The following is a 22333-nucleotide window of genomic DNA, read 5'->3' on the forward strand; positions in this document are numbered from 1 at the left end:
TATGAGGACTTTAAGACACAAAACAGATGAACATAAGGGAAGGGAAGCAAAAATAATGCAGAAACAGGAAGGGGGACAAAACCTAAGAGAGTCTTTAATATGGAGAATAAATAGAGGGTTACTGGAGGGTTTGTGGGAGGGGGGATGGGCTAAATGGGTAAGGGGCATTAAGGAATCTACTGAAATCATTGTTGCACGATACGCTAACTAACTTGGATGTAAATTAAAAAGATAGATTCTCTCTCTTCCTCTCTGTCTCTCCCCCACTCACTTTCTCTTAAGAAAAAAAAAAGACAGATAAAGCGTATGTACAATATAGAAATTGTTGAAATGAATACTAAAGAGTTGGCTCTTTTGAATGCTAGACTGTAGGCAGACATCACTATTCAAGGAGAGAGCTTGTCAAATACTGTGTATTTATTAGAAAACTATTGTTTTGGAGAGCTCCACTGGTGCATTATTGGTTTTTCTTTTTGAGAATTAGGTCTGGGGTAGCAGTATGTTCTGTTTTGACACAGCTGTTTATATCTCTGAATTCTGTAATATTTTGCACATAGATGTTTCATCATTTTAGAAATCAAGAGAGTTTAGGTTATTTTAAGAGTATACTTAGAGTATTCTTTAAGTAATAAACTGTCTTAAAGCTCGGCTGTGTTCTAACTCCAAAGCTACCAACCGTCTTTTGTTAATCTTATTCTTAATTTTCGTGAGCTACCTTGAGATGCTTGGATTCCTGGTGTCAATAAAAAATAATTAACAAAGAAATTCCTTCCCCTCACATGACAGAGCTTAGGAATTTATTTCTTATCTTCTTCAGAGCCTGGTATTTAATTATTAGAGGGAAAGATTATAATTCAAAAGAAGCTTGGTAGAATTTGGGGGGGGTTTTTTGGCTCTGGTCAATTTCATTAAAACACTAAGTTAAAAGAAACTCTTATTATTTCCACTTGCTTTGGTTTTACTTTGTAATATATAAGCCTATAAAAATGAAATTTAGAGAACTAAAAACAGTTTTTTTCCATTTTACCTAGTATAGTATTGTGTTAAATGCTTTGTATTATGATGAAATGCAGCATTTTATCATTGTCAGTATTAATTAAAATAGATTAAATTTAATGGCTAAAAGAGTCAGTGTAGTTGGTAAATAATTTAACACAATTGCTTGTTTCATAAAACTAGTGAAATTATATTAGCAGAGGCTAGGTTGGATAGAGTTTATATGTATGCATACCCATGGAATAAAAATTAAAGTGACTTAATCTGAATTTAACTCATAAATGTCACTTCAGCAAATTATTGAGTGTGTGTACATGCAAATTAGGGGTAAATTTTTTTAGTGAAATTTCTTTGTTGCTGAAAGACCTTTTGATATGTGTATGTGTATATAGTAATATGTATATGTATTTGTGTATATATGATGTGTATTTTATTGGATTTTTATATATGTTTTGTATAAATATATCTTTATATATCAATGTAGAAGCTGTATCTATATCTATCTATAGATGTAGAAAGCTCTGTAAAGAAGCCTATCTATATCTGTATATGCCCATGTATATCTTAGGTGGGTGTATCTTACATCCACATATATGTCTTGTCAGTTTTACAACCCAAAAGAGGTTTGTGGTTTGTTTTTTGTTTTGTTTTTTGGGGTGTTTTGTTTTGTTTTGTTTTTTGGGTTTTTTTTTTTTTTTGAGAGTCTGGAAGCCATACTGCTGACCCATAAACATGCCAGAAGACAGCACGCCTATTGCCCTGTCACCAGGGAAATTAACCCTGATACTTCTCTCCAAGCTGCAAGCATTTGCTTGTCAGAGAGATAAGAGTTTTATTTAATTCTCTTTATTAGTGGAATAAAGGCAATTAGTTAAAACAAATAGCTACCTCATTGGACAGGTGGGTTCAGAGTGAAATGTGAAGGGTGCACAGCAAAAGGCACTGTCAAGTCCCCTTACAGAGAACAGGTTACCTTTCATCTTGAGAAGATATGCATGTAACGGGTTGCAGCTGCATGGCAGTATAAGTAAGGTGGAATTTTATGTGTCTTCGTGATGTCTTTTTCACACATTACCTACAATGATGTGCTGTGGATGTGCTTATTCAGTAATCAAGCTGCTTGCTTTCTTTTCTACATTTTGTCAACTTTATTTCCCCAACAGTATCCATGCACATCACACAGTTAAGTTGTAAAGGCTACAAACACAAACATGATTTGATAGATGCCCTTACGTTCTAAAGAGGCAAGTGGGGCGCCCGGGTGGCTCAGTCGGTTAAGCGTCCGACTTCAGCTCAGGTCACGATCTCACGGTCCGTGAGTTTGAGCCCCGCGTCGGGCTCTGGGCTGACGGCTCAGAGCCTGGAGCCTGCTTCCGATTCTGTGTCTCCCTCTCTCTCTGCCCCTCCCCCGTTCATGCTCTGTCTCTCTCTGTCTCAAAAATAAATAAACGTTAAAAAAAAATTTTTTTTTAAATAAAGAGGCAGGTAAGTCTGTACTGTAAGGCAGTGAGTACTGCTGAGGAAAAACAATGCAGAGCAACAGGGGAGAAAGTTGAGCTCTTAGAAACTGAACGTAGAATGGTGGTCCCCAGGCACTGGCCGGCAGGGGGATGAGAGGTGTTGGTCAATGGGTACAAACTTTCAGTTATGAGAAGACTAAGTCCTAGGATCCGATGTCCAGCATGGTGACTATAGTTAAGAATACTGTGTCGCGTACTTGAAACTTGCCGAGAGTAGATCTTAAGCATTCTCATCACACACCAAACCAAAGGGTAACTGTGAGGTGATGGATGTGTTAATTAACGTGATTGTGGTAAATGTTTTACAGCATATACATATTTGAAATGATTGTGACGTACACTTCAAGTATAGACAGTTTTGTCAGTTATATCTAAATAAAGCCAGGGGAAACATTGGGAGCAAAGAGAGTGCAGCCACAGGGACAGAAGAATGAGGAGTAAGTGGGGCTCCAAGGAAAGGAAGTAGAAGTGACTCAGGAGCACAGAGGGCTTTGAATGCTATCCTAAGGAGTTTAATTTTTTCCCCCTAAATTTATTGGTACCCAGGGATTTGTTTATTCATTCACTCCTGAAGTGGAATTGGTAACATGAATGGAGCTGATCTTCAGGAAGATGTGTTTGACACTGCACGCAGGGTGGATTGGATTGGGTCTGCATTGAGGAAGGGACCACTCTGTGTGCTGCCGCAGGAGCCCGGCGAGAGGCTCTGAGGGCTGGAAAGAGGATGCTGGCAATAAAAGTAGAAGGAAAGATTTCGAGACATTGATAAACAGAAAATTGGCAGACCGTGGATGTAGATTTGATGCAACGGCGGAGCGAAAGAAGAAGCCGAGGAGGACTTCAACTCTGCCCTAGGGACCTGGCTGGCAGTGGTGTCATTAACAAAGCAGGAAAGGAAGGGTTTCAGAGAAGCTGAGTGTGATTAGCTAGCCAAGTGTTCTACTGGGCCTCCAGGCAGGCAGTTAGAAACTTTGGTATATATATTTAAAAAAAAAAAAAAGAAAGAAAGGGGGTAGGGGTTGCCTGGGTGGCTCAGTCAGTTGAGCATCCGACTCTTGATTTCAGCTCAGGTCATGATCCTAGGGTCGTGGCCTTGAGCCCTGTGTTGGGCTCTGTGCTGAGTGTAGAACCTGCTTGAGAATCTTTCTCTCTCTCTCCCTCTCTCTCTCTCCCAACACCCCCTCCCCCAACTCACACTGTCTCTCTGTCTCTCAAAGTAAAAAAAAGAAAAAGTAACGTTGTTATAGAGCTTAGGAAAGAAACTGGGACTTGAAATACAGGTTTGGGAGACATCTTCCTAGATATTACAGTTGAAGCCTTGGGTGTAGGTAAGACTGAAGAGGGAGAAAAGATCAGAGATTCAAGATACCGCTTGGAAAATTCCTATGTAAGGAGAGCAGTAACACAGGAGCAAAGAAATAAGCTGCAAGAGATAAGGAGCCAGAAGAATTCAGTGGCCTTGAAACCAGGGGCAAAGAAAGTTTCCAGAAGAGGGGCAGTTAGCTCTAGATGTGGCAGAGATATTAAGGAAAACGAAGATGAACAGTTTACACGACGGCTGTCCCATGTTTGAGAATACCCAGCTAACATCCATCACTGCCCATCATTTCCTTTTGTGCGCTAAAATAACTTTAAGGTGTGTAGTTCTCAGTTGTTAAATAGACAGCCAGATGCACACCCTCACACACACACACACACACACACACACACACACACACACACACACACATATCACTGCACACACATGTCTGGGGTTCTGTTGCTAGACAGTATTGTGATAGACAGCCAGCTCAAAGTTTCGTGTGCTTTCTCCTCCCATCCAGGATTTCTGTAACTATCTGTACAATAGATTACTATCCTGAGGCATCCAGAAAAGGTCTGGTGAATAGGAGAACTCAAAAATAATTATATCATGTATAAAGCTGTGTGAAGGGTACATTTCAGCTGCCTGGTTGCTGAAGCTTTAGGATCTCTACCACTACATGAGAATAAAAAGTTGATGAGGTAGAGAACATTCAGTGATGCTTCTAGAGGCTCTCCCACTATTCTCATTTTTGGTATTTTTATTTTGTTTTAAAGTGTCTTAGTCTGTTTGGGCTGCTACAACAAAAATACCACAGGGGCGCCTGGGTGGCGCAGTCGGTTAAGCGTCCGACTTCAGCCAGGTCACGATCTCATGGTCCGTGAGTTCGAGCCCCGCATCAGGCTCTGGGCTGATGGCTCAGAGCCTGGAGCCTGTTTCCGATTCTGTGTCTCCCTCTCTCTCTGCCCCTCCCCCGTTCATGCTCTGTCTCTCTCTGTCCCAAAAATAAATAAACGTTGAAAAAAAATTTTTTTTAATAAAAATAAAAAAAAAAATACCACAGACTGGGAGGCTGGGCAGCCCAAGATCAAGGGGCCAGCAGCGAGAGAGCTCTCTGGGGTCTCTTTCATAAGACCACCAGCCCCATTCATGCAATTCTACCTTCCCAAAGGCCCCACCTCCTAATACCATCACATTTGGGGTTAGGATTCCAACATACAGATTTTAGGGAGGCACAGACATTCAGTTCATAACATGGAATAATGCTGCATTTGGGGGGAACCATTAATTTGTCACAAGAAAATGTTTTGCTTTACTTTTTTATAAAAACTTGCTGTACATATTAAACTTCATGTGGATTCAGGGTCAATGATTTTTTTTTTCTTGGCTATCTAGCAGGTTTTGTAATAAAAGTTAGGGGGAAGGTAAGATTCACTTAATGGCACCTATTTGCCCAGTAAGCTACTAGAGTACATTTATTCAGGGAAGGGAGGTATAACTGTAGAATCAATTTTGCTATTCTTTTTTCTAGCACAATGCCTAAGAAGCAATGTAGTACTGGGAAGCAAGATTAAAGTAAGCGAGGAAAATAATAAATTCATTTTGGGCTATCTCTGGATGAAAGCTACAGAGAGAGCTTTTTTAAGCTGCAGCAATGACTGGCTTTTAAAAAAGACACAGAAATGCATTAATCACTGAGTTTAGCAAAACTGTGTGAAAAGCTTAAAATAACTTAATAACCACTCCTTTCATGCCTGTGCTAAATGTAAGATGCATGTAATAAAGACTCTCACTTTTTTTCATGTCAACATTCCTAACCACATTTATAGTTTGTTTTTCAGGGAAAAGTGCCATATATTTTGAATCAGATGGCTCTCAGATTATTGCTTTAATTTTGTGTTTGTTTGTTTGTTTGTTTTGTAGCTGCTAGGTGAACTGATCCTGGACCGACACAACTTTGCCATTATGACAAAGTACATCAGCAAGCCGGAGAACCTCAAACTGATGATGAACCTCCTTCGAGATAAAAGTCCCAACATTCAGTTTGAAGCCTTCCATGTCTTTAAGGTAAAGTGCAACAGAAATAACGTGGGCATTTGCTTTTCACTTTCAAATGGCTAACTCCCTGCTGTTTACTCTCCTTTATACTTGAGAGAAAATGAAATAGGCAGTTTTTCTGTTTTGTGTGACTTGGATGAAATTTTAGAGTTATTTTAATGAATGCCCATTTGTTTCTAATCCCTATCTCTAAATATTTTCATTTTTTCCACTGAGAAAATAGGTGGATACTGTTTCCCAAACGTTACTAAAATAATCAGCGATAGAGCCAGAACCCAAATCCCAAGGGTCGGAATTATTGAATGCTTTGCTTTCTGCCTTAAGTGTTTTTTTGAACCTTAAATGAAGCATTGAAGAAACAGTGGGGCACTACTCACTTTCATTACTTGTTTAGAAATTTTTTTTTTAAATATGTTTTGCTATGAATGGAAACTAGTTCCCCATAACACCAGCTTCTTTCTAACATTTTTTCTTTGATGTAAGAGTGACAAAATGGCCTTCTAGTAATTTTAGACAATATACTTTTTTAAAGCATGGTAGGAGAAATCTGTAATCTGTAATCCCATACTTGTAATCAAACTATTGTAAAGATTTTAGTTAACTTTATTTTCCTGTGCTCATATTTGAAGGTTTTTTTTTTTCCTGCAGCTGTATTCACATGGTACACAAAATTGATATCCTAATTTTATCACTTAGTGCTATGCCAGAAAAGGTGAACATTAATTCATTGTTGTTATATATGGGTTTTAGAGCCAGTAGTTTTATTAGCGTTATAGTTTATCATTGGATTTATTTACTCTAGTTTACTTGAATAGTCCTCTGTTATTTATATTTAGGTTGTTTCCATTTTCCCCACTGTAAGGAATGCTGTCATGAGCATTTTCCATATGCAGCCAGTTGTTTTTCCATATTTGGGATTATTTTCTTAGGATAGATTATCTGGAGGGGTGCCTGAGGGGCTCAGTTGGTTAAGTGTAGGACTCTTGGTTTCCTCTCAGGTCATGATCTCACAGTTTGTAGGTTAGAGCCCCACATCAATTCTGCACTGGCTGTGCAAAGCCTGCTTGGAATTCTCTCTCCCTCTCTCTGCCCCTCCCCCGCTTGCATGCTTACACATGTGCAAACTCTCTCTCAAAATTGTTTTAAAAGGGATTAAAAAAGGATAAATATCTCTGGAGTAAAATTAAGAGTCAAGGGGGTTCCAGGCTTTTTTTGGATCTTTATGGTGTTTATTCGGTGACTGAATTTATAAGTCTAAAAATGGGAGACATGACAGTTTATAAGGTATGTAGCTGTTGCTTTGAGAGGTTAAAAAAAAAAAAAAAAAGCTTTGTCCATCTTTCAGCCATCGGGTCTTTTTTGGCCAGAGAGCCGTTAGAGAAATTCAAATACCAAATTAATTTATAAATTCCATTCAATTATGTTCAAAATCCCTACAGGACTTCTCATGGAACTTGGCAAGCTGATTCTGAAAGTTATGTGGTAGAACAATGGTCTAAGGTTAGCTATGGCAATTTTAAAAAAGAGCAAGGTAGGGGAATCCACTCTACCAGATACTGAGACTTAAGATTTATAGTAAATGAAGACAGTATTGTATTGGCATAGAGATAGATAAATAAAACAACAAAACCAAGGTAGAGGGCCCAGAAATAAACCTGTACAAACATGAAACGGTTTTGATAGTGGAAGAATTATAAATCAGTTGAGAATAGGTTAACTGTTTAATAAATGGTTCTAGAGTAATGGATTTCATCCATGGAGAGAAAACCCTATACTATACCCTCCACTATACTCAGAAATAAATTCTCGGTAAAGATCTGCACTTGAAAAGCAAAACTTTTTAACTTTTAGAAGAGAAAATAAGAGACTGTCTTTATGATGTATAGGAGGGAAGAATTCTTTAAACAGAATGTAGAATCACAAAACATAATAGGAAGTATTTAGTTAACTACATCAAAATAGACACCTTTCCAGCGAAAACATCCAGATGGCTAACACACATGAAAAAATGCTCCACATGACTTATCATCAGGGAAATACAAACCAAAACCATAATGCGATACCACCTCACACCTGTCAGAATGGCTAACATTAACAACTCAAGCAACAACAGATGTTGGCGAGGATGCAGAGAAAGAGGATCTCTTTTGCACTGCTGGTGGGAATGCAAGCTGGTGCAGACACTCTGGAAAACAGTATGGAAGCTCCTCAAAAAATTAAAAATAGAAATACCCTACGACCCAGCAATTGCACTAGTAGGTATTTATCCAAGGGATACAGGTGTGTGCTGTTTCGAAGGGGCACATGCATCCCCGTGTTTTACCAACAATAGCCAAAGTATGGAAAGAGCCTAAATGTCTATTGATGGATGAATGGATAAAGAAGATATGGTATATATATATATATATACAATGGAGTATTACTCAGCAATCAAAAAGAATGAAATCCTGCCATTTGCAACTATGTGGATGGAATTGGAGGGTATTACGCTAAGCGAAATTAGTCAGAAAGACAAATATCATATGACTTCACTCATATGTGGAATTTAGGATATAAATCAGCTGAACATAAGGGAAGGGAAGCAATAATAATATAAAAACAGGCAGGGGGGACAAAACAGATGAGACTCCTAAAAGTGGAGAACAAACTGAGGGTTGCTGGCGGTGTTGTGGGTGGGAGGATGGCTAAATGGGCAAGGAGCACCAAGGAGAACACTTGTTGGGATGAGCACTGGGTGTTATATATAGGGGATGAATCACTACATTCTACTCCAGAAATCATTATTGCACTATATGCTAACTAACGTGGATATAAGTGAAAAATAAATAAATAAATAAATGAATGAATGAATAAATAAATAAATTTTTTTAAAAAGACAGAATAAGCAAAGTGAAAAGATAGAATGTGACACATATAACCAGCAAATCATTTGGAAAGACAATTCAATAGAAAAATGGGCAAAGGATGCAAGTTGGTAACTTACAGATGAGAAAGCCTGATTGGTCAATAAGTAGGTGAAGATGATCATCTTACTAAGTAACATTGGAAATGGCCATTGAAATATAAATGAGATATCATTTTACATTTTCATAATGGCAATATATTTAAGTCTGACAATAGCAAATATTGGTAAGGTTGGACAGCAGTGGAAGCTGTCCTACACTGTAAGTTAGCACAACCACTTTGGAGAGCAATTTAGCAAATTAAGAACTGAAGTATGCGTATCTTTCAATCCTGAAATCTCATTTCTCAGCAATTGTTTTAAGTTTATTTATTTTTGAGAGAGAGAGAGTGTGTGTGCAAGGGAGAGAGAAGGGAGGGAGAGAATTCCAAGCAGGCTCCACAGTGTCAGCAGTAGCCCGATATGGGGCTGGATCCCACAAAATGTGAGATCATGACCTGAGCCGAAATCAAGAGTCGGACACTGAGCCAATGGAGCCTCTCAGGTGCCCCTCTCAGCAAATTTTTAGAGACATTCTTGCACATGTGCATGAGGAATCATGTACAAAAATATTTATCACAACATTGTTTAGAATGGTGTCAAATGAGAGAAAAAACCCACAAATGGGCATCAACAGGAGATGGGGAAAATAAATCGTGATACATTCATACAGTAGGATATAGTAATGGGTTAAAATTAATTGAGTTATACCGATCAGCGGGGACAAATCCCAAACACTGAATCAAATAAGGAAATGTTAAAGGATGTTATTTATTTAAAGGTTGAAACCATGCAAAACAGCACTGTATATGGATTCATACCTCTGCAGCTATAGTCTGAAAACCTGTATGGGGATGATAAATACCAAATCCAGGATAGCAGTCACCTCAGTGGGGAGGGTTAGGGAGGAGAATGGTATCATGAGGAGGTGACCAAGAGCTTCTAATTACATCTGTAATGTTTTAGTAAAAAATCTGCAGGCAAGTATGCCAAAAATCTTAGTTTTTTTTTCTTCTTACCCAATTCTCTCTTTCTTTCTTTCTTTCTTTCTTTCTTTCTTTCTTTCTTTCTTTCTTTCTTTTCTTTCTTTCTTTCTTTCTCTTTCTTTTAATATATGAAATTTATTGTCAAATTGGTTTCCATACAACACCCAGTGCTCATCCCAAAAGGTGCCCTCCTCAATACCATCACCCACACTCCCCTCCCTCCCACCCCCCATCAACCCTGAGTTTGTTCTCAGTTTTTAAGAGTCTCTTATGCTTTGGCTCTCTCCCACTCTAACCTCTTTTTTTTTTTTTTTTCCTTCTCCTCCCCCATGGGTTTCTGTTAAGTTTCTCAGGATCCACATAAGAGTGAACACATATGGTATCTGTCTTTCTCTGTATGGCTTATTTCACTTAGCATAACACTCTCCAGTTCCATCCACGTTGCTACAAAGGGCCATATTTCATTCTTTCTCATTGCCACATAGTACTCCATTGTGTATATAAACCACAATTTCTTTATCCATTCATCAGTTGATGGACATTTAGGCTCTTTCCATAATTTGGCTATTGTTGAGAGTGCTGCTATAAACATTGGGGTACAAGTGCCCCTATGCATCAGCACTCCTGCATCCCTTGGGTAAATTCCTAGCAGTGCTACTGCTGGGTCATAGGGTAGGTCTATTTTTAATTTTTTGAGGAACCTCCACACTGTTTTCCAGAGTGGCTGCACCAGTTTGCATTCCCACCAACAGTGCAAGAGGGTTCCCGTTTCTCCACATCCTCTCCAGCATCTATAGTCTCCTGATTTGTTCGTTTTGGCCACTCTGACTGGCGTGAGGTGATCACTGAGTGATGGTTTTGATTTGTATTTCCCTGATAAGGAGCGATGTTGAACATCTTTTCATGTGCCTGTTGGCCATCCGGATGTCTTCTTTAGAGAAGTGTCTATTCATGTTTTCTGCCCATTTCTTCACTGGATTATTTGTTTTTCGGGTGTGGAGTTTGGTGAGCTCTTTATAGATTTTGGATACTAGCCCTTTGTCCGATATGTCATTTGCAAATATCTTTTCCCATTCCGTTGGTTGCCTTTTAGTTTTGTTGGTTGTTTCCTTTGCTGTGCAGAAGCTTTTTATCTTCATAAGGTCCCAATAGTTGATTTTTGCTTTTAATTCCCTTGCCTTTGGGGATGTGAAGTAAGAAATTGCTACAGCTGAGGTCAGAGAGGTCTTTTCCTGCTTTCTCCTCTAGGGTTTTGATGGCTCCCTGTCTCACATTTAGGTCCTTTATCCATTTTGAGTTTATTTTTGTGAATGGTGTGAGAAAGTGGCCTAGTTTCAACCTTCTGCATGTTGCTGTCAGTTCTCCCAGCACCATTTGTTAAAGAGACTGTCTTTTTTCCATTGGATATTCTTTCCTGCTTTGTCAAAGATTAGTTGGCCATACGTTTGTGGGTCTAGTTCTGGGGTTTCTATTCTATTCCATTGGTCTTTGTGTCTGTTTTTGTGCCAATACCATGCTGTCTTGATGATTACAGCTTTGTAGTAGAGGCTAAAGTCTGGGATTGTGATGTCTCCTGCTTTGGTCTTCTTCTTCAAAATTACTTTGGCTATTCAGGGCCTTTTGTGGTTCCATATGAATTTTAGGATTGCTTGTTCTAGCTTCGAGAAGAATGCTGGGGCAATTTTGATTGGGATTGCATTGAATGTGTAGATAGCTTTGGGTAGTAATGACATTTTGACGGTATTTATTCTTCCAATCCATGAGCATGGAATGTTTTTCCATTTCTTTATGTCTTCTTCAATTTCCTTCATAAGCTTTCTATAGTTTTCAGCATACAGATCTTTTACATCTTTGGTTAGATTTATCCCTAGGTATTTTATGCTTCTTGGTGCAGTTGTGAATGGGATCAGTTTCTTTATTTGTCTTTCTGTTGCTTCATTATTAGTGTATAAGAATGCAACTGATGTCTGTGCATTGATTTTGTATCCTGCAACTTTGCTAAATTCATGTATCAGTTCTAGCAGACTTTTGGTGGAGTCTATCGGATTTTCCATGTATAATATCATGTCATCTGCAAAAAGTGAAAGCTTGACTTCATCTTTGCCAATTTTGATGCCTTTTGTTGTCTGATTGCTGATGCTAGAACTTCCAACACTGTGTTAAACAACAGCGGTGAGAGTGGACATCCCTGTCGTGTTCCTGATCTCAGGGAAAAAGCTCTCAGTTTTTCCCATTGAGGATGATGTTAGCTGTGGGCTTTTCATAAATGGCTTTTATGATGTTTAAGTATGTTCCTTCTATCCCGACTTTCTCGAGGGTTTTTATTAAGAAAGGATGCTGAATTTTGTCAAATGCTTTTTCTGCATCGATTGACAGGATCATATGGTTCTTATCTTTTCTTTTATTAATGTGATGTATCACATTGATTGATTTGTGAATGTTGAACCAGCTCTGCATCCCAGGGATGAATCCCACTTGATCATGGTGAATAATTCTTTTTATATGCTGTTGAATTCAGTTTGCTAGTATCTTATTGAGAATTTTTGCATCCATATTCATCAGGGATATTGGCCTATAGTTCTCTTTTTTTACTGGGTCTCTGTCTGGTTTAGGAATCAAAGTAATACTGGCTTCATAGAATGAGTCTGGAAGTTTTCCTTCCCTTTCTATTTTTTGGAATAGCTTGAGAAGGATAGGTATTATCTCTGCTTTAAACGTCTGGTAGAACTCCCCTGGGAAGCCATCTGGTCCTGGACTCTTGTTTTTTGGGAGATTTTTGATAACTGATTCTATTTCTTCGCTGGTTATGGGTCTGTTCAAGCTTTCTATTTCCTCCTGATTGAGTTTTGGAAGCATGTGGGTGTTTAGGAATTTGTCCATTTCTTCCAGGTTGTCCAGTTTGTTGGCATATAATTTTTCATAGTATTCCCTGATAATTGCTTGTATCTCTGAGGGATTGGTTGTAATAATTCCATTTTCATTCATGATTTTATCTATTTGGGTCATCTCCCTTTTCTTTTTGAGAAGCCTGGCTAGAGGTTTATCAATTTTGTTTAATTTTTCAAAAAACCAACTCTTGGTTTCGTTGATCTGCTCTAGTTTTTTTAGATTCCATATTGTTTATTTCTGCTCTGATCTTTATTATTTCTCTTCTTCTGCTGGGTTTAGGCTGTCTTTGCTGTTCTGCTTCTATTTCCTTAAGGTGTGCTGTTAGATTTTGTATTTGGGATTTTTCTTGTTTCTTGAGATAGACCTGGATTGCAATGTATTTTCCTCTCAGGACTGCCTTCGCTGCATCCCAAAGCATTTGGATTGTTGTATTTTCATTTTCATTTGTTTCCATATATTTTAAAATTTCTTGGGGCGCCTGGGTGGCGCAGTCGGTTAAGCGTCCGACTTCAGCCAGGTCACGATCTCGCGGTCCGTGAGTTCGAGCCCCACGTCGGGCTCTGGGCTGATGGCTCAGAGCCTGGAGCCTGCTTCCCATTCTGTGTCTCCCTCTCTCTCTGCCCCTGCCCCGTTCATGGTCTGTCTCTCTCTGTCCCAAAAATAAATAAACGTTGAAAAAAAAAAATTAAAAAAAAAAAATTTCTTCTCTAATTGCCTGGATGACCCACTCATTCTTTAGTAGGGTGTTCTTTAACCTCCATGCTTTTGGAGGTTTTCCAGACTTTTTCCTGTGGTCGATTTCAAGCTTCATAGCATTGTGGTCTGAAGTATGCATGGTATGATTTCGATTCTTGTATACTTATGAAGGGCTGTTTTGTGACCCAGTATGTGATCTGTCTTGGAGAATGTTCCATGTGCACTCGAGAAGAAAGTATATTCTGTTGCTTTGGGATGCAGAGTTCTAAATATATCTGTCAAGTCCATCTGATCCAATGTCTCATTCAGGGCCGTTGTTTCTTTATTGACCGTGTGTCTAGATGATCTATCCATTTCTGTAAGTAGACTGTTAAAGTCCCCTGCAATTACCACATTCTTATCAATATGGTTGCTTATGTTTGTGAGTAATTGTTTTATATATTTGGGGGCTCCTGTATTCGGCTCATAGACATTTATAATTGTTAGCTCTTCCTGATGGATAGACCCTGTAACTATTATATAATGCCCTTCTTCATCTCCTGTTACAGCCTTTAATTTAAAGTCTAGTTTGTCTGATATAAGTATGGCTACACCAGCTTTCTTTTGACTTCCAGTAGCATGATAAATAGTTCTCCATCCCCTTACTTTCAATCTGAAAGTGTCCTCAGGTCTAAAATGAGTCTCTTCTGGACAGCAAATAGATGGGTCTTGTTTTTTTATCCATTCTGATACCCTGTGTCTTTTGGTTGGCGCATTTATTCCATTTACATTCAGTGTTATTATAGAAAGATATGTGTTTAGAGTCATTGTGATGTCTGTAGGTTTCATGTTTGTAGTGATGTCTCTGGTACTTTGTCTCACAGGATCCCCCTTAGGATCTCTTGTAGAGCTGGTTTAGTGGTGACAAATTCCTTCAGTTTTTGCTTGTTTGGGAATACCTTTATCTCTCCTTCTATTCTAAATGACAGACTTGCTGGATAAAGGATTCTTGGCTGCATATTTTTTTCTGTTCATCACATTGAAGATTTCCTGCCATTCCTTTCTGGCCTGCCAACTTTCAGTAGAGAGATCTGTCATGAGTCTTATCGGTCTCCCTTTATATGTTAGAGCATGTTTATCCCTAGCTGCTTTCAGAATTTTCTCTTTATCCTTGTATTTTGCCAGTTTCACTATGATATGTCGTGCAGAAGATCGATTCAAGTTACGTCTGAAGGGAGTTCTCTGTGCCTCTTGGATTTCATTCCCTTTTTCCTACCCCAGATCAGGGAAGTTCTCAGCTATTATTTCTTCAAGTACACCTTCAGCACCTTTCCCTCTCTCTTCCTCCTCTGGAATACCAATTATGCATAGATTATTTCTCTTTAGTGCATCTCTTAGTTCTCTAATTTTCCCCTCATACTCCTGGATTTTTTTATCTCTCTTTTTCTCAGCTTCCTCTTTTTCCATAATTTTATCTTCTAGTTCCCCTATTCTCTCCTCTGCCTCTTCAATCCGAGTCGTGGTTGTTCCATTTTATTTTGCAGCTCATTTATAGCATTTTTTAGCTCCTCCTGGCTGTTCCTTAGTCCCTTGATCTCTGTAGCAATAGATTCTCTGCTGTCCTCTATACTGTTTTAAAGCCCAGTGATTAATTTGATGACTATTATTCTAAATTCACTTTCTGTTATATTGTTTAAATCGTTTTTGATCAGTTCATTAGCTGCCGTTATTTCCTGGAGATTCTTTTGAGGGGAATTCTTCCATTTTGTCATTTTGGATAGTCCCTGGAGTGGTGCGGGACTGCGGGGCACTTGCCCTGTGCTGTCTTGAATAACTTGCGTTGGTGGGCGGGGCCACAGTCAGACCTGATGTCTGCCCCCAGCCCACCGCTGGGGCCGCAGTCAGACTGATGTGTGCCTTCTCTTCCCCTCTCCTAGGGGCGGGATTCACTGTGGGGTGGCGTGGCCTGTCTGGGCTACTTGCACACTGCCAGGCTTGTGGTGCTGGGGATCTGGCGTATTAGCTGGGGTGGATCGGCAAGGTGCACAGGGGCGGGAGGGGCAGGCTCAGCTTGCTTATCTTTTGGTGATCCACTTCAGGAGGGGCCCTGCGGCAGCGGGCAGGAGTCAGACCTGCCGGAGGGATGGATCCGCAGAAGCACAGTGTTGGGTGTTTGTGTGGTGCAAGCAAGTTCGGTGACAGGAACTGGTTCCCTGTGGGATTTTGGCTGGGGAGATGGTGCTGGCAAGCGCCTTTGTTCCCCGCCAAGCTGCGCTCTGTCCTCCGGGGCTCAACAACTCTCCCTCCCGTTGTCCTCCAGCCCTCCCATTCTCCGAGTAGAGCTGTTAGCTTATAACCTTCCAGATGTCAAGTCCCGCTTGCTGTCGGAACACACTCTGTCCGGCCCCTCCACTTTTGCAAGCCAGACTCAGGGTCTCTCCTTGGCTGGCGGGCCACCCCTCTGCCCTGGCTCCCTCCTGCCAGTCCATGGAGCGCGCACCGCCTCGCCGCCCTTCCTACCCTCTTCCGTGGGCCTCTTGTCTGCGCTTGGCTCTGGAGACTCCATTCTGCTAGTCTTCTGGCGGTTTTCTGGGTTATTTAGGCAGGTGTAGGTGGAATCTAAGTGATCAGCAGGACGTGCGGTGAGCCCAGCGTCCTCCTACGCCACCATCTTCCTCCCCAATTCTTTATTCCATAAAGCCGAAAATCTTAGATTTTGATAGAGCAGCTCATGGGAACGTGACATCTGATATGTTATTATTGTACTCTTTTTCTATGTCAGAATTATTTCATAAAAAAGTAAATGCAAATCTGAAGAGGCACAAATAGACTGCTGTAGCACTGGAAGCTGCCTACACAGTATAAATGATAGACCCTCTCAAGACCCTCCTGACTGAAGAAATTGTAGGAGGCCATGTATCCTGTCATTCAGCTCCTGTGGAATTTTAACATCATCTTAGATGAGAACAAGCCACATAAAATTTTGTTCAAAAATGCAGGATTATGGAAGTATTCAGTGGGTGGCCAAAGAGAAATAACCTACTTCTGTTCTCAGAATTTGGATCATCTAATCCTTGACAGAGTGGGTGCATTTAAAAATAGCTGACCACTTCTTTACTGCTATGTGCCTACCCCGTACCCTGTGTTTCCTCCACTGAAGTAAGAACTGAATTGTTCACTTGCTAAGTATAATATTTTGTTATTTAGAAAAAGCAACAGCTGAGTCTGAGAGTGTTTTTTTTCACAGTTCTGTGTTAATAGTTTTTTCCCCAAAAACACCTTCCATAAGGGGCAGAAAATGTTTAACACACTACTACTAAAATGTCTTTACTAGATTATTTTCATTAGCTTGCTGCTAAGTTCAGAGAAGTGAATGAGATGCCATCTCATGTTTTTTTCTGTTGTTGACCAGCAGGATGGTATGGTGGGAAAGTGCTGGATGGAAGTCAAGAGACCTGGGTCTTTGTTCTGGCTTAATTGCCACCAGTGACTTTGGGCAAATCCATCTGGATCTGATTCCTCACTTGCCGAATGCAAGCGTTGAATTCATGTCAGTAGTCTAGTCAGTAGTCTGTTACTCGGTTCAGACCTTTGTCTCGTGATTCTGGCTGTCCCAGAGGGGTGCCCAGTGTGAACTTAGGAATCAGCTATGAGTTGGCTCCCTTTCCTTTCCCCGTTAATTTCCTTTATAGCAAAGGACCATGATACCACTTCCCACCAAACCAGGTAGGGGATGGGGGTGGTCTGTACCTTTTGGCCCACTTCTTAGAACAGCTGGAACTCAGGCATGGCCAGTGACGAAAATGTTCCTGAGTGTATTACTCTGTCACTCAGATCCTAGCAGTGGCTGCCATTGCTATTTCCCTGAAAACAAGAAGCTCCACCCTCACTTCTTCCAAAATACAACAGCCAGCTTGACAATTCACCTAAAAAAAGTACAGAGAACAAGAAATATCCTAGTTGAGAAATCCTTTCCATGTGGTCTTACTGAAAAGAAGGCAGAATTGCAGATTAATTTGGTGAAAGCCTGACCATGAATTACCTACTTCCTTCAGGACCTGTTGTTTTTAGCAGGCCAACCACTCTGGTCTTGACGTGCCAAATCTAAGTCTACTGATGGAGGAAACAATTCAGCTGAGTAAATTTAGGAATCAGCTATGAGCTGATGTAATATTAATAATTTTTCTAAAAATGTTAACAGTACAGTAAAAAATGCTTATTTCAACTTAATGTTTCATCAACTACTTTAAATTTTTAAAATTTTTATTTACCGTAAAAGAGAGAAAGAGAGAGAGAGAGCTGGGGAGGGACAGAGAGAGGGAGAGAAAGTCTCTAGCAGGCTGCACACTGTCAGTGCAGAGCGTGACATGGGGCTCGATCCTGGGAGATCATGACTTGAGCTGAAATCAAGAGTCCAACGCTTAACTGACTGAGCCATCCATACGCCCCCATCAACTATTTTAAATAGTGCAGAATGCTCAACTTTATCATGTCTTCATCTGAACTCAATGTGCCCTTTTTGCTTATTTAACCAAGTTGTGGAGAGAAAAAGTGAAAAGCTGTAATTAAGACCTCACCTCTCTTTTCTACTTTTTAAGAGACTCTCTTTAAAAATTCATAAAATAGTCCCGTCCCCTCTATGTTTGTTCATAGAAAGGTTTATAAAGGATATTTGTGACCAACTTTACCAATATCACCAAACATACTACTCATGTCTCATTGTGATAATCCTGGCGCTGAGTATTTATAATATTATTACCTACTTTAACAAATACAGTTGTGATAGTTTATAAGGAAAACGAAGACTAGTGATATTTATAAGGAAATGTGAATATTATTAAAATAAGAAATTTTTTAAAGTTGCTTTTCCATGTAGTTTTGGAATAAGTATATAGCTTCTTACGTAATTTCCACAGTTGTGTGCAATTTGTAAATCCCAAAGACTTGGATTCCAAAGTCCCAAAGCAGTTGTCAGAACAACAACATCTCTTATTGTAGCCTTGACCGTACCTTAAATGGTGATTGGCTCACTTCATTGTAAGAAGAAGCTGTAAATATTAAAAACATAGTAAATGAGGAAGCAGTTTACAAACCACCATGTATAGAAGGCAAGCCCAGTTTTGTCTGAAATATATTTATAGCTATATGCACAGAAAGAAATGCTGGAAGGACGTACACCAGATATTCACAGTGGTATCTTTAGGTGGAGAAATTATTTAAGAGGTTTTTTTTTTTTTTTCCCTTTCTTCTTTGTGTCTTTCTTTTTCTTTGTTTTCCTGGTTTTCCACACGTATCACTTTCATAATCAGAATGATGATAAGGACAGTGGCAGTGAGGGGGATGATTTCAGGAGAATCTGCAGAGTTTTAAGCATCCTGAACTTCCAACCTGCTCTCTTCCTCCCTGCTCACTTCCCTCCCAGGGTTTTGTTTCTCCCCGCACAGGTGGTAGGGCCCCGTCTGGTCCAGCTGTGGGCTCACTGGTGCTCACAGACATCAGCCAGCTTGCAGAGGCAGGGATCGGGTCCTTCTTTCTTAAATAGGAAAAAAGTTACTGTCTTTGATCAATAATGACAGGTATTGTGTCAAAATATTCTAAATATGATATCGCTCAGATTTGTATTCACCTGAAGTGGGGAGCCTTTTGAATGCAGAGACCTTATTTTATACTTCACTGGAATGGAATTTAGCTTTGAGTTACTTCCATGTAACTGTAACGGGAGCCCCGGTTTCAAATCCACGTACGAAGCACTCAGGGCTTCCGGCATGCCTCTCAGACAGTAAGGTTAGCAAAGCAGAATACTAGCCTTCCAATGCCTTGTTTAGTGCAAATCCCTCTTGGCAAAATAGAATTTGAACGCAATGAATGAATGTGTGTATAAGGCATGCTTTTTTTTTTTTTTAATCTTTCATGAAAAAGCATTCAGGTTTAAAATAGAGAGCAAAGTATTCTTAGTTTTCTGAGTTAAAAATATTTGTGTTGTGGTCATGATATTTGCCTTTCTCTACCCATGCTTGAGAACTCCATGAATCACAGTTCTGAAACGTGTGTAAATGCAGGGATACAGCCAATAAGACCACACTATAAAAAGAGAAGCCACAGGTAGTTCCATTTGTCTGACTTATTTGGGGATGGTTTGAAAATAGCATGTTAAAAAAATGGGTTCAGCAGAGAGAGAACCAAGAAACTGCCTATACTGGTCATAATAATATTCAGAAGGTTTGGCTCACCGTGCCTTGATTTAGAAGTGTGTTCCTGGGGCGCCTGGGTGGCTCAGTCAGTTAAGCGTCTGACTTTGGCTCGGGTCATGATCTCATGGTTTGTGAGTTCTGCTGTCAGCACAGAGCCTCCTTCGGGTCCTCTGTCCCCGTCTCTCCCTCTGCCCCTCCCCTGCTTGCACTCTGTCTCTCTCAAAAATAAACATTTAAAAAAAGAAGTGCATTCCTTATGGTGCTGGGTCATCTCCAGCCGCACTGGGGCCCTCAGTTCCTGGCCGTCTCAGAAGGATTGTGCACTGTTACATCAGCTGCCTCTAAGCAGCAGCTAGCTACCTTTAGAGGCAGCAGAGTTCAAGAGTCATAAAAAATTAAAATAGGAAAAAATTTTAAACTTGAACGCAAAGTTAGCAGTTTTTTGGTATACAGTGTGGAGATTCAGTGTAGTTAATCCAGTGATGCCTGATTGCAAATTCCTCTACGTTTCACATTTATGTTGGATTGAAACAGAGAAGCTTAGTTTATCCAATATAATCTTTTTTATTTTTTAGAAAGAAAGACTATTATGAGTTATTTACGTAGTTGCCACAAAATGCCAGACAGTTTGTACCTAAAACTTCACAGCAAGTACCTTGTAAACAAATGGTAACCACAGGAGCCACATATTTGGCTTTAGCGCATGATTTTCTGACATACTAAGTATTGTATAAAGGTCAGGCATTCTGTATAACAACGTAAACCAGTTGGGGGTCCTTTTTAAAACAAAAATATTTATTTTGAGAGAGAGAGAGAGAGAGTGACTGTGTGTGTGTGTGTGTGTGTGTGTGTGCATGCATGCAGGGGAGGGGCAGAGACAGGAAGGGAGAGAATCCCAAGCGGGCTCCCGTCCGTCAGCACAGAGCCCAACGCAGGGCTCAATCCCAGGAACCATGAGATCATGACCTGAGCCAAAATCAAGAGTTGGATGCTTAACACACGGAGCCAGGCAGGCACCCCAACATTTAAGACATTTAGAATCGAAACAAAGTAAAATTTAAAATGTTCGTAGATGGTTCTAATGTGCTCCTGGCTAGCTGCCCAGAACACATATGGATGGGGAATTACTGACTTCCCTCAGTGGGGAAGCATAATCTGGGGTCTCTATATTTTACTAACACAAGTAGCACGAGGACCCCTAGTGGGGTCTACATTGTAGCTGCTGTGCGTTCCTTGTCCGAGGTGTTTCTTTACGTTTCAGGTGTTCGTGGCCAGTCCTCACAAAACACAGCCTATCGTGGAGATTCTATTAAAAAATCAACCCAAACTCATTGAGTTTCTGAGCAGCTTCCAAAAGGAAAGGACGGACGATGAGCAGTTCACCGATGAGAAGAACTACCTGATTAAACAGATCCGGGACTTGAAGAAAACCACCCCTTGAGGGGTTCACCCACCCTCCTGCCACAGTCACCGTGTCATTTGTTTGTACAGAAAATGTCGTTTGAAAAAGTCATTGTTCTTGGGAAGGTTTTGGAGGTGCCTGTTTTTTCTCAATTCATTGTTCAGGGTAGATGGAATATAAACATTTGAATGAAAAAATGATTAACCTAGAATAATGTATTCATTTGAATCAAGTCTGGGATGATTTATGTCAAATCAGAGCCATTGTATTAGATGTTGATAAACACAGTTTTAACCCTTTGTTGGCAAAAGGCAGCAGGGTCATGGGCTTGCAGATCTGAGCCCTGGGTCAGCACAGGCCACCGAGTAGAAGCCCAAAGCACAGGCATCACTGAGCCCTCAAAATTAAGTTCTCAGAGGAGAACTGGCCATGGGGGTGAGAGGCGCAAAACCATCCCGCCTATCTGCACTTGGACACTCAGTTTTGCCAAGGCGCTGAGAGAGCTGGTGAAGTAAGGTCCACGTTTTCAGTCGTCCTTGTTCCCTGCCTGTGTGCTCGGACTGTAGCTAACTTGCTAGGGAAGCACAGCCCGCCCTTCCCTCACTGTCCGAGCCCTGTCGCAGTGGCTCTCCTCAGCACCCGACTTCCTGGGGCACCCCCTGCAACCTCCAGCCTGGTTAGCGGCTAGTGGGGGACCCGCCTAGCAAAGGGAGGATGCATCAGCAGGAGTCACAGGGACTTGGGGACCCGTGGGTAGGACCTGCTCACAGATGGTGAGGCCGGGGGCACTGCTGTTTCACACAGGCTCCTGGAGGGTTAGGGAATGTTTGGAATAATTCGACTGTTCCTCATTGTCATTATGGGAAAATTTTTTTGTGGTGAAAGTTGTTTTAGAGTAGGAATCACGCACTGGGATGCCTGGCATGTACAAAACTGTGGGTCTAGAGGGTGAGACCCGCTTCTATAAAGAAGGGAACTTGCCATTGGAAGGGCAAATGAGTAAATGTGTGCAAAAAACTCTTAAATGACCACAAGTTATCTTTTTTTATCTTTATAATTATTTTCTAATTAGCTGCCACTCTGATTTCCCATCAAAGCTTTCGGCAACAAGGTAGAAACCCTACAAAATTTTGGTCTCAAATATTCTCTTGCATACCCGTATGATTAAGGGACTTAATTTGTGTTCTTTTAAAAAAAAAAGGCATGGGCCAACAACAAAAAAGGTTATGGTTTGTTTTTAGACCTCAAGTGTATGGAATGAAATCTTAAAACTATATCTGCAAGACATTAGGGGTATAATGATTAATGTGTATTTTTCGTATCTTTCTAAATCGTGAGGGGTCGCCGTCCATCAGGACCCACACTTTATACG

At 40.4% G+C, this 22333-nt stretch overlaps 1 protein-coding gene across 14 annotated transcripts in view; it reads left to right on the plus strand.

The window, feature by feature from the left end:
• The window catches only part of CAB39L (calcium binding protein 39 like), a 131630-nt gene extending 109480 nt beyond the window's left edge, over window positions 1-22150 (plus strand). For all 14 annotated transcript variants that reach the window (XM_045475611.1, XM_045475597.1, XM_045475684.1 and 11 more), the window contains 2 exons: window positions 5743-5886; window positions 20821-22150. In XM_045475611.1, coding sequence (XP_045331567.1) covers window positions 5743-5886; window positions 20821-21000 — 324 coding nt within the window. In that variant the 3' untranslated portion in view covers window positions 21001-22150. The remainder of the gene's footprint in view (window positions 1-5742; window positions 5887-20820) is intronic.
• Window positions 22151-22333: the final 183 nt, after the last annotated feature.

Source organism: Leopardus geoffroyi, chromosome A1 (assembly GCF_018350155.1).
Source record: "Leopardus geoffroyi isolate Oge1 chromosome A1, O.geoffroyi_Oge1_pat1.0, whole genome shotgun sequence".
NCBI lineage: Eukaryota > Metazoa > Chordata > Mammalia > Carnivora > Felidae > Leopardus > Leopardus geoffroyi.